The sequence below is a fragment of the Cervus canadensis genome, chromosome 27 (assembly GCF_019320065.1).
Source record: "Cervus canadensis isolate Bull #8, Minnesota chromosome 27, ASM1932006v1, whole genome shotgun sequence".
Lineage (NCBI taxonomy): Eukaryota > Metazoa > Chordata > Mammalia > Artiodactyla > Cervidae > Cervus > Cervus canadensis.
In genome coordinates, this window is record NC_057412.1 from 19,185,884 (window position 1) to 19,199,580 (window position 13,697).

At 36.0% G+C, this 13,697-nt stretch overlaps 1 protein-coding gene across 5 annotated transcripts in view; it reads right to left on the reverse strand.

Annotated features, from left to right (window-relative positions):
* Positions 1-10,015: 10,015 nt before the first annotated feature.
* The window catches only part of USP25 (ubiquitin specific peptidase 25), a 164,772-nt gene continuing 161,090 nt past the window's right edge, over positions 10,016-13,697 (reverse strand). For all 5 annotated transcript variants that reach the window (XM_043449177.1, XM_043449175.1, XM_043449174.1 and 2 more), the window contains 2 exons: positions 10,927-11,122; positions 10,016-10,619 (listed from right to left, as the gene is read on the reverse strand). In XM_043449177.1, the coding sequence (XP_043305112.1) occupies positions 10,447-10,619; positions 10,927-11,122 (369 nt within the window). In that variant the 3' untranslated portion in view covers positions 10,016-10,446. The remainder of the gene's footprint in view (positions 10,620-10,926; positions 11,123-13,697) is intronic.

Below are 13,697 nucleotides of genomic sequence, written 5' to 3' on the forward strand. Positions count from 1 at the left end.
ACTGCTAAAGAATCTGCCTGCCAACCAGGAGACACAGGTTTGATCCCTGGGTTAGGAAGATCCCCTGGGGAAGGAAATGGCAGCTGACTCCAGGAATCTTGCCTGGGAAATCTCATGGACAGAGGAGCCTGGTGGGCTACAGTCCAGGGGGTTGCAGAGTCAGACACACCTTAGTGACTAAATAACAACAAATATATATATATATATATATAATTTTTTCTCTGTGGTTATGTTTTTCTTCTATGTCTTCATCATAGCCTGAACTCTAGAATTCTGAAAGTCCATTTCCTAGAATCCTTCCTCTGTGGTTGCTAATTAGCATGGGAGAAAAGAGTTGTAAGACTAGGAAAGTATTAATAGAAGTGAATGAGCCTTTGTTCTCTGAAGGCCATTAGATGTGCTGATTGATACACACAGAGGTGCAACAGCTTCTAGCTTGCACCTGTTCTCCACCCCATACCCAGCTTGTTCTTCAACTGCCAACTCTGTGACTGTAAGTTGCTTCAGGCCCATCCTCATGGCGGAGTTGTATACCGGGCATACCTTCTCTGTTAAAAAGCAGAAACATTGCTTTGCTAACAAAGGTCCATAAAATGAAAGCTATGGTTTTTCCAGTAGTCATGTATAGATGTGAGAGTTAGACCATGAAGAAGGCTGAACACTGAAGAATTGATGCTTTCAAACTGTGGTGTTGGAGAAGTTCTTGCAAGTCCCTTGGACAGCAAGGAAATCAAACCAGTCATTCCTAAAGGAAATCAACCCTGAAAATTCACTGGAAGGACTGGTGCTGAAGCTGAGCTCCAATACTCTAGCCACTGATGTAAAGATTTGACTCATTGGAAGAGATCCTGATGCTGGGAAAGATTGAAGGAAGAAGAGGACAACAGAGGGCGAGATGGTTGGATGGCATCACTGACTCAATGGACATGAGTTTGAGCAAAATCTGGGAGATGGTGAAGGACAGGGAAGCCTGGGATACTGCAGTCCATGGGGGTGCAAAGAGTTGGACATGACTGAGCGATTGAACAACATACCTTTTTGCAGATCTAGGAGCATTCTCTTCAGAGCTCCCCTTCAGCCGCCGGTCATACTTGGCTTCCTAGGTTTACTGGTTAGTGACATCTCCCCTGATTTGCCAACTTCTGTCCTAGACTGTCACCTTCCAGCTCCTCCTGTAATTGTATTTTAATTATTATGAGCATCTTATCTCACAACTTACAGTTCTGCTTCCCTCATTTAACATCATAAATGTAGTTATTGGTATCAAAAGGCTCCAGAGTAACTGAATCTTGAGTACAGTAATCTACCATCTTTATCTTCAATTTGATTAATTAAAATGATTGATGTTGTCTGTCATAAAGAGGATGCTGGTATTCCATGGACTGCAGTGGTAAAACTGTGAGTTAGATTATCACATGAAATCACCTGTGGAAGGAGTGACTCAGTAGCTACTGCCATATTTTGGTGAAAACTTGTTATATCAAGGGGTTGATTGGTTACATCAAAGTGTACTGAAGAATCTGAAGAAAGAAAATGATGATCTCAGGGCATTAAATCCCTATCTCAAAATCTGGGTAAAGGACAAGAAAACTAAAACTATCTTAAATGACCTTCCCACGTGGCACTTGTGGTAAGGAACCAGCCTGCCAATGCAGGAGATGTAAGAGACTTGGATTCGATCCGTGGGTTGGGAAAAGCCCCTGGAGGAGGGCATGGCAACCCACTCCAATATTCTTGCCTGGAGAATCCCATGGGCAGAGGAGCCTGCCGGGCTACGATCCACAGAGTGGCAAAGAGTCGGACACAACTGAAGCAACTTAGCACACACATCTTAAATGAAAGCCTTGTCTCCTATAGCCACAGGGACTTTTCTGGAAGTCTCCTCATAATGGTATTTGCCCTTCAGAAGCAATTTTGATTTTGAGCAGTTTTTACTTCTGTGAGGCTTAGATAGCCTCAGCCTCCTCCAATTTTTTTTACACATGTCCCTTGGTACCACCCACCCACAAATGGAAGCTAAGGGAGCGTTCTCCCTGTTTTAACCACTATTCTCAGACCTATTTGCAGAAGATTCCAATTAGATTCAGGCTTTCTTTATGTTTATTGGCAATTTATTTTCTGGGGGTTTTAGGATGTACAGAATTTTTTTTTTTTTTACTCTGATACCTACTCATATTTGCTAAACCTGTGAAAAGTCTTGCCAAAATACAACAGCTGCATGCAGTTTGGCTCCATCCACTAGTATTTTGTAGCTTATGAGAATGTCTGTCACTTCATTTTGTTGAAAAATGCTGTCATTGGACTTTTATTTTTTTTTTTTAATAAAAAAGGATCTGGTTACATTTTAGAAAGTATGTTATCAAAATTATCTCACCCAAGTCACAAGTCCCATCTTTATTACTGTACTGCCATCTTGCACATTGCCAATACCTTCTCTCACTACATTGCCTTGTCTCCTCACGCTCTTCAGGGAATCTTTTGATTGACAGAATTCTGTCACGTGGTTAAGTTTATCAAATATTTCCTTCATGTTTAATTCCTTTTCTGTTAAGAAGTCCACTGTTGTTCCAAGACCTTAAAGATACTCCCCATATATCATCTTCTAAAAGATTTATAGACATCTGTAATTTAGCCATCATACAACAGCTGGTATCAGAATAAGTTTCCTGACATCAATAACTATTAAAGTGGATTTTAAAAATATGAAGCAACTCTTTTCAATGTTAGGACAATGGACATACAAGGTGGCATTGCTTGAGAGCAGTGTAGAACATGCTTTCTTCCTGCAGACATTTTCAAAATATGGGCTACGGGAAGTGCAACCCAGACAGCAATTTTTTTATTGGGTTAAATTTCCAGGACTAGGGAAGGCACACTGAAGTTTGAAACGGTTAGATGATTCTTCTTTTTCTAAGAAATTAAATGCCCAGTTTGAAAAGTGATGCCTATCTTTAAAATAATCATGCTTGCTGGTCCAAATTTTAAGCTAATCCTATGTGCTGTGTGGAAGTGTGAACATAAGCATAATTTTCATAATCATTTTAAGGGGTGGGGGTAGTTATAACTAGTACTTAATTTCCTCTCAAGCCTCAGGCTTGTGATTTTATGCTCACCAGACTACAAAAGAAAAACAAGGCAGAAAATTGAGCTATTTTTTTCACTTAAAATAATTTTAACACAAATGTTCTTTTATAATCATTTTAAAATATACACTTCAAAATCAATTTCTAAAATGGTAAATATCAGACATAATCTGCTCAAACAAAAACTCTTTTATGTTCTCAATAATTTTCATGTGAGGAGGTCCTGAGACCAAAAAGTTTGAGAGCTGCTATTCTATACCAGTAATATTCAGTTAGAAAGCATTTTTTTTTTTAAGATGGGAAAAAGCAGCTCATTCATAACCACCACAGAAACATTAAACCATTTTAAGACACCTGGAATTAAAGTCAAGAAATAATTTTAAAACTCTTATGAAAGACATGAATTTAATAAAAGGATACACAATACTGGTTTTGGACAGGAAGATGCATCATTGTAAAGGCATCATGAGTTTTCTATATGCCAATCTATGCAGGCCAATGTAATTACAAGAAAAATGCCAGTAGGAATTTTATTTAAAAAGAGACTGAATAATTTAGTTTATCTATAAGACAGTATGGAAAACTCTGGGAAAAAATGAGTATTTAAGGGCATCTGTGTTGGGGAGTAATGTGACATATTAGATACTGTGAAAATGTATATTAGTTATAAAACAAACATTTAAAATCAATGTTAAAACAATAGTCATTAAATTAGTAATGGTAGTTGAATAGACAAAGACATTAAGTGGAACTAGAGTGTTCATAAATATCAAATATAAAAATTTATTATCTAGTGGAGATTACATTTTAGATCAGTAAGGAAGAAAATATTTTATAGACAATTAGATAATGGCAAAAATTTGTAAATTTTTACCTCATAATTTCCAACTGCATTAAAGACTGACATAGAAAACAAAATCATAAAAATATCAGAAGAAAACATGGGTATTTTTATAATTTTGAACAAGGAAAATTCTTTCTAAACATGATATCCAAGGCAAAAATTGTAAAGTAGATCAATAGATTTGATTACATAAAAATAAAGTTGTAAAATTGTAACATATAAGCAAGCTGAAAATAAATGACAGAATGAAAAAAATTGCAGTGTATAATAGAGAATGATTCCTAAAATGAGATACTGCAAATTTATAGACATGAACATCCAAAAGAAAAAGCGCAAAGGTCATAAGCAAGTACAAACAGCCATTAACATATTGAAATATATTCACTCTCATTAAAAATTTTAAAAATACATTTTTGGCTGTCTCTGAAAAATATTAAAAACTGATAAAAAGTCTATGCTGTTGATCCTGTAAAGAAATAAACTCTCACACACTAGTGGCAGCGTAGAGGAATGGCTTGGTGAAGGACAGTTTGACAATTTAGCTCAAAATTTTATGTCTGTATACTCCATAACTCAGAAGTTATACATCTCCAAATTCAGTGGAAAGACAGAACGGGTTAAAGTAATACACACAAAGATGTAAGTAGCAGCCTACATTGTATGTCCATGAATAAATATTGTACATCTTCCTTATAATCAAATACTGTAGAGCAATAAGAGACAGTTTCTGGGAACTATGTCTACACCTATTATGTTTTAAAATTTTCATGAAAGTCATTTAGATATATATGTGTGTATATATATGTGCACATGCATAGCAAGAAGTCCAAGGGAGCCAACACAAAAGTCTTAAGATCTTTTAAGTTTAAGTGTCTAACTCTGGGTAGACATGTGAATTTTGCTGGATTATTACTCTTGTCTAAGCTTGATAAATATACTACCTGGCAGATACTGTGGCATATGGCACACAAGCAAAACATGTGAGTGAATGGGCATGAATTCATACATCCTTCCACTACTGATTTAAACAAAATAATGCATTAAATGGCATCATTAAAAGTTCTCATTTGGTTAAAAAAAGAGGGAGCAACAAGATTTCAATCAGAACTAGTGCATTTACTCTTGAGTTCCCAGAGATAGTCTGTAAGATACATTTCTGAATATCTAGGGTTTCAGTAATTAACATGCTTGGATAAGAAGGAAATCTTTGAGAGGAAACGAGTGTGTAGGTTGTATTCCTACCGTCTCTCAGTTCCAGGTCCAGCCTTTCACCCTCTGGCCTGTGCCGCTGGGGTTGGGATTTTGTAATGCATTTTGCAGATCTCTGTTGCACTTCATTTAGGTTCTGCACTTCATTAAAAAGTGGGAAGGCAGAAAGAGGACAAGATCTACCTCTGTCTTTGCTTGCCAGTCCTACTAGTGACCTAATAATTTCAACTGATTCATCTTCATTCAGCTCCTTTCAGAGAGCACTTAGGTGGTGAACCTTCTCAGGGGTTTGAGCAACAACTCCATGGAGATCCATTTTCTGGAACGCCAAGGTTCTGGGAAGCCCCCTTCCCACCTTTTGTTTTCCTACTGCTAGGAACAGTAGCTGCATCCTGCAGTTAGGTTCTCTGGGTTACCTCTAGTGCCTCCAGCACATCACCCCTGTTGAAATACCTCGCGTGGGCTCTTTTAACTGAATATATCCCAGTAGAGGTGCTCTCTGAAGAGCAGATGTAGTAGTGGTTCATGGCAGGATCAAGATAAAGAGACATAAATGCTTAAGGCCAGTTTGCTCAGGTTGGCATTTACAGGTTGTTTTAATGTTCCAAGTGTGTTAACAGAGGAAGATGTCCGTAGCAGCAAGACTTTGAAGTACTTCTATCCAATGAAACTTCCTGCAATAATAGAAATGTTCTAAAATGTGTTGTCCAATAGATAGCCAACGTGACTGTTGAGAATTTGAAACATGGCTAGGATAACTAATTTTACTTTTATTTGGCTTAAACAGCCGCAGGTGGTTAGTGGCTATCATGCTAGACCAGGCAGGTCTGAGGTGACTGGAGGACCGGACAACCTGCAAGACTGCACCTTTGTTAATTTGCCAGGTATTTTAACAGATACTAGGGTTACAAAAAAACAGGAGATACTATATCTCCTTCTAAAGGAGGTGAGGCCAGCAAAGGAAGATGGATATGCAAAACCACTTTGAAAGATGATTATGCCAACAGTATGTAAGATGGACCAAAAGCGCAAGGTCAAAGATAGGCCACTCAGAGCAAATGCAATTGTCCAAATTAGATGAGAAATCTCATTGACAGTAGTAAGGGGTGCATGTGCACATGAAAATCTGACCTGTCGATGCCTGGTAATCAAGGGGAAATAAAAGTAGAGTTGAGAATAATTCCCTATTTCTGAATCAATTTATCACTTTAAGAGAAAATAAGAGAACCAGGTTTGGGAAGAAGTGGTGAATTCAGTTTTGGAGGTGTGGAATTTAAAGTGCCTGTGAAACATTCAAGTCTCTGTGCTGAATAGACGCATGGACACACACGTGGATCTATAATGTACAAAGGAAAAAAAAATGTACAAAGGAGGTTCAGTTAGGAACACGAACGTGTGAATCAGAAGCATTAGGCAGTACAAGAAGACAAACTAGCTGATCTGACTGTCCAGGAAGCGTGAAGAGTTAGAAGTGGGCCGAGAACAGAAGTCTTGACATTTGAGTAGAAAGAAAACAAAAGAATGAGAATCATGCAAAGAAGCCTGTCTCAGGAAGGCAGAGATTCTGAAAATTACTAGCTGAAGCCAACAATGACAAACTATAAAATGGCTGACAATAAACTGAACACTCGCACTGTGACATATTCTCAGAGTTGTTGTTTAATACAGAAATTCATTTCATCTTTTAAAGGAATCATTTAAGGCAGTTTTTACTGTAAGAGGAGTTACAGAGCTCACTCGAGACCAACACAGTAATCCAGACACACGCAGCCTGGCTCTGGAGCCGGCACGCTTAGCCACTCAGGAGAGCGCGTCCACGAGTGAAGGGCTGAAAAACACTCGGAGCAGCTTCGGTGGAGCACAGGCTAAACTGGGCATGCTGCATGCCTGAGGGGGTCATCCGAAAACTTCATCTCCCTGCCTTTTCACGTGACTCACAACAATGCAGAAGGCAAGTTTCTCTGCCCAACTTTAGCCAGGCTCAGTCAGCCTCTGAGGGGAAGGCCACAGGTGACCCTTAGAAAAATTAAAGCTGGAGAAGCATCTACTCAATGTTCTCAAACATCTGTCACTGTAAAAGGCGTTTAAGAATCCACATGATAAGAGAGGACCCAGACACCTTTTGTAAAGAAAGCTCATGTGCTTTTGATCCACAACTAGGGTTAAGGATACATAACTGGCTCCAGATTATTGAAAAAGAACCATTTGCTAAAGGACAAACATATTGTACAGGCTTTGGGATAATACAAAGCAAAAAAAGTAAGTTTTCTAATTCTGTCAAAGAGCAAATATGTCCCCCATGTAACGGATGTACTTTTAATTAAATTTGTAAACTCATTCTATACATTTTACTTATACTTTCCTTGTAACATTGGGTTATCAATAATGTCTATTCCTTATCACAACCTGGTTAACAATTAACTGTAAATTTACAAGTATGGGGGTGAAAAATTGGAAGGGGTCATACCCAAGCTCCCTAACTTTCTTGGTAAATTAAGATCCTATTTTACTGGAGCTGTGCCGAATGGGAGGTTCAAGGATGGCAGTGAAGGTGTGAGAAGAACTGTGCATGAATAAATAGGGAATCTGAAATTCTGGTGTGTGTCTGTGCACATTCAACTGTGTACATAGTTCTCTCAGTCATGACTCTTAATTTTATCTGCATACTGATGTAAAATCTCGAAAAATAATTACACAAATTCGTCCCTACTCACTCTTCCCAAGTATCCTGTGGGATTTTACTTTTGGAGGATGACAATAGGACTCAGAGGTCAAAGTCAACAATTCTGAATCATAAAGACACTGAACTTCTAGAAGATTAGACACAGGAGGACAGAATCCACCTTAGTCTTAGTAAATCTAAAACTAAGGAAAAGAATTTTTAGTTACTTCCTTGAAGGTGTCAGTGAGAGAAATGATGACGTTTCCAGTAAACCAGGGTTCAAAAAGATGCTAGGGATTACTTAGTACGGCGGTTCTCAAACTTCAGCAGATGGCAGAATCTTCTGAAGGACTTGAAACTTGTTAACTCTTCAAGCTTAACATGTGTTAAATCACTAGTTCTGATGTGGGGCTCAAGAATTTTCAATTGTAACGTGTCCCCAGATGATGCTGAATCTGCTGGTCTGGAGACATTTTGAGAAGTAGTTATTTAGTGTATTGTATTTTAACGAATCTGCAAAGAATTAAGGGCTTTCGGGCTCAATGATGGCTGTAGTCTCCTTATCACAATCTTTATAACTTCCTCCAAGTCTTAACTTCCATTTGAATTCTACCTTAAATTTTTACAAAATGTAATTTTTGGGGAGTGGGAAAGGAGTACTACAGTAATCAAAATGAGAGTCATTAAGTGAAAGTGAAATCTGCCATGGACAATAGTTCTATGAGGTTTTGATTTTTAAATTACTAGCCCTAAGTTATATTTAATCCAGTATATAATGTAAGAAAACTTCACTGACCTAAACCATTAGATTAAAAGCTGATATAAAAACGAGTTGCTTCCTCAGGTCTTAAAAAATGTCACTTTTTAAAAGAAGAACTTCAGATTCATAATTAGGAATGAATAAACTGGCTTTAACTACAGAGTAAATATAATACTTACCTGGATGTGCCTCATAAAATAAGTAATTTCCTATGGTGTTTAGCAGAGTGTGTCTCAGTAGTCAAATTATACACAAACAACTTTACTGTTATGGTAGAATATCATAAAATGCTGAAGATACTTTATAAGTGCTTTGAAGATACACATGAAGTTTCTAAACTTTCAACAGGACTTGAAAATCGATGCGGAATACTAATTCTGCTAAGTAGAGAAGTTAATATCTAAACCAAAACACATTCTGATGGCTATAATATATAAAATCTAACTTTACAAAGAAACAGCAATTTATCATTAACACCTTAGCAGTACATTGATACCTTTATAAGGAGTATATATAATAGCTTAATATTTTCTTGTTCTTCCTCCATCCAGATCTTTTATGAGAGGCACTTATAAAAAGCACTAGTTTTGGCGACGCTGTAACAAACATACACATAGTATAATGATATATTTTACTACGCTGACAAAGTATCATTTATAAAGAAATTTTTATAAATTCAAAAATAGGTTGTTGGTAGCATGATTACCTTTAAAGCATTGGATTTCATTCACAATATTACTTCGTTAATCTTAAATAGCAGTTCCCCCTATAAAATGTTCTACAATTTTTTTCCTTTTTGAAAAGGGAGTAAATAAATGCAGGGAAGATACTCATATAATTTCTAGTTCAACAATATCAACTTTCATTTCACAGCATTGATTAGTAGAGAACATTTTCATTTAAAGTAGTATACAATTTACAAAAATAGAATGATTATATAATGCAAACACCGTCCTCCATTATGAAGAATGTGTGTGTGTATGTGTTTATGTATGTGTGTGTATATATATATATATTTAATATATACATATACATAGTTCTTATAAGTTTCACTATTAAATAGCCCTTATTCAAGTACTTTTTTCTGGTATCTCTTGAAATAATCACCTTGCTATATTATATGTAAATACATAAAAAAAAAATTAAAGGTTAATCTAAGAAAAGGTTAAAAGTTTCAGTGTGGTTGACTTAAATATCAGCCGCTCACTACAGTTAAAACCTGATTTGAATTCAAAACAGGTTTAGGTGCCATACTAAGTATAACAACTTAGTCAAAAATATAGATATAATATTTAAGTATCAAATACTCAGTAAATTTCTACTGTGCTAACATTAGAGCAAAATTAAAAGTCTGTATTAATCTGTTAATCACCCATAAACAATCCCCAGAAAAAGATTCATTTATATAACTAAAAAAATACACTAATATATAATATACCTGCTTACAAACACATAGGTAGCCATAAATAAAACTTTATTCTTTAATTTCATTTACAAGCTACCAAATATTATGTATTGTACACAGTGCTGAACACTTAAATGGCTATAGTCACGGAGGATCCAGACTGAATGGAAAGCTGCAGATCAAGAAAAGATAAAAGCAAAGTAACACTGTAACAGAAAAGTGGCAAAAGCATGGTCTTGCCATAATAAAATCAGTCGGATTGGTAATCGTACATCAGTTCTGGTTAAAACACAGTCTGAGCGCCATGCGATTCTCTGCTTTACTGTTTGCAGTCTGGCTAAAGTCTGTAGAGTCAATTTGTCTTTTGCAGTTATTAAAATAAAAGTTAAAAATTATAGCAGCAACAAGCAAACCCCGTGACAGGAAGGCAAAGGCTCAGAACTAAACACGTTTACACGGTGTGTTCAGGGGGGTGTGTGCAGTTTATCTTCCGTCAGCAGGAGTCCGACTGAGGGACAGCATGATGCGGGCAAATCGCTCACAGAGTTCATGTGTGGAGTACGGAGGCAACTTCGGCGGCTCATGGAAACCTTTAATCTCCGTAGAACAATCGAGCAGCTTTGGCAGAAAATCTGTCAGCTTCTCTTGGAGGTTTGCTGCAAACACAAACAATCAGATATAACTAAAAGCTGACAGGGAGAAAAATCATCTTCAACAAGATTTATTAATTTAGAGCAGGCAGCTGATGTTTTGTTTCAAAGCGTGCAAAATCATTGCCATGTAGGAGGAAGAAGTAAAACATGAATGGCAACAGCAATATGTACACCTTAGTCTGTAAACAAGAAAAAAAATCATATGAACGTAACACTGTCACAGAACACAAAAATGATAATAACTAACACATAATTCTAACAGCTTTTAATCCCAACAACTCAGGAATCCACTAGCATTGTTTCAACTTACATTCCATTTCTTGTCCAAGATACGAACACCATCGATTTCTCATATCTTCCACAGCAAGTATGTCTTTCTCTTCCATTTCATCCACCAATAACAGGGGCAAAAATGGGACAATAAATTCATTCATGATAATCAGACCATTGTTTACTTCTCTATCCTCTCCAGATTCAAACAGTTCTGCAGCTTGCTCATTTAATTTCTTAATGCAATGAGAGAGAAAGAGAGAGAGAGAGAGAAAAAAAACAGGTTTGTTTCCTTTTTCAATTAAATAAAAATATCTCAGAGTGTGAATAATGAAGGCAACATAATAAGCATGTTTGCGAACAGTAATAGAACAAATGGAAATCAGAAAAAGCAACCTCAACTTATGGAGTGAGAAAAGTTTCTTAGAAAAGGATATGCATGTTACAACAGAAACAAGAGCAAAAAAAAAAAAAGTTAGAGAAATACTGTTGTCACGTTTTTAAAGTTCATATTCAGTTTATTTTACTTTGATCATCACTATAGGAATCATTTTAAAATTAATTCTCTAGAGGTGAATTACCCCAATTCTAAAATATGTTAAGCACTCAAAGTAATTTTAAACGCAAAGAAATTCAGATTCCGTATTAATTTTGAAAAACTCATCTTTTCCATAAATGTCAACTGAACAGGGACTGCTATATTTCTTGATACAAAAATATAGAGGTAATCAATTAAACCGTTCGTTTCTTCAAAAAATTCTTACTCAGTACATGCAATGTGCCAGAAACTGTTTTAGTTGCAGGGGTACCCGAATGATTAGTAAGAAAACTCTCATGGAGCTTACAATCTGTTACAATATAGGGATCAGTAAAATTTTCTCTGTAAAGGACAAAACAGGAACTATTTTAGGCTCTGAGGGCCATATAGTCTTTGTTGCAATGACATTAACGTTGTTGCACCAAGACAGTCATATGTAAATGAGCAAGCAGGGCTATGTTTCAGTAAAACTTCATTTTATGAAAACAAGTGGCAGGCTGGAGCAGAGGCCAAGCATGCTGACATCTAATTAAACAGAAGAAAGAAATCCATGAAATAAGAAATACAGACATGGGAGATAGAAAAAATATACAGGTATAATAAGACTTAAAACACTTTTGTAAATTGGAGAATAATTGCTTTAACAATGTTGTGTATGTGAATCAGCTATAAAAATACATATTCCCCTCCGTCATGAGCCTCCCTCCCACCTGCCCATAAGACGTTTATGTTTGAAATCTCATGTTTACAGAATGAAGAGTATGATTTTTAAATAATATTTATATTTTAAGAAGAATTTAAATTACAAAAATCATATTATTTCTTAGGTTTATGACATTCTTGTCCAATTCAGCCACTAAGTAATTATCTAACAGTCAGCAAACAACTAATTTCCTGGTTTCAGCTTCTTTATATGAAAAATGGCATACTATATAACGCTCCTCACATATTGGCTAAGAGGATTAAATGAGATAAGCCTTTAAGTATATAGTATAATTTTTACAATTTGCACTCAAAGACATTATTACTCTGAAATTTGATGTTATGTTTACTAAATCAAAACAGATCCTAGAAACAACTTAAGCATAGTTATGTCCAAAGCCAGCCTTATTCATCCTCTTAAGAGTACCCAAAGCCAAAGACAGAACAGAACTAGTAAGTCATGAGGCTTTAATGCCTCTATTTCCTTCTTTCCACTCATCTGATAGTTACCAATCACTTCCTTTACCATTTATATAGCGTCTCTTTCATACTGTACCTCTTAGTTGAGACTCTTCCTCTTTTCCCTGTCTATCTTTTCTAGGGTTCTTTGTTTCAATCTTTACTCCATTCTAGTCCATATTCAAGTATACTACTGCCAGAATTATTTTCTAAAAACAAAACTGATCATGCCCAATTTATTCCAACTTTACAACCAACTCATGAGAATGGTGCATAAGCTTCTATACAGTTTGATATCAACAAACACTGCTGGCTTCATCACTTCCACCTAAACTTGTTACTCATAACTAAGCCACAATAGACTTATCTTCATTTTCTGTTGTACACTCTCCATGTCTCTTCCTATGATATTCCTTTGTCTAGAGTTTCTTGCCCCTTCTCTACAAGGCACAAAATGCCTATTTATCTATCAGGATACAGATCAGTGTTTATCTTATTTCTTAAGCTTCTTCCAACAATTCCAAGCATATTATGTTGCGTATTTCTCGTAACAATACTTATTCTGAAATATAAAAATTACTTGTATACATCTCTCACCAGACTGAATTCTCTTAGGATATAATAATGGGTCTTATCTTTGCATCCCTCAGAATCTGATACTCAGTAAATGCTCAATTTAAAAAAAAAAAAAAACTAAAAAAGGAAAAAAGAAAACACCTAAAAGGAACACTAAAATTCTCCTGAAGCTTCATTTAAATTCCTGTGTGAAACAATACATGCAGCTGGCTTACTAACATAAAACGATAAACACTGCTTACCATAATATAAACACTGTCTACATAATGGTAGACAGTATTTTAGTTGTGTTTATATTTAAAATAGGTTTACCAGAATATTTCAATATTCCAACAGTGCAAAGTTTTACATTAAAAATTGCTTTGATTCATTCAATGCATGAATTATACACCTGAATACAATTCAGATCTTCCTTCTTGGGCATTGATTAAAACCCTTTTGAAACTGACTGTTTTAAGAATGGGCTTCCCTGGTGGCTCAGAGGTAAAGAATCTGCCTGCCAATGCAGGAGATGCAGATTTGATCCCTGGGTCGGG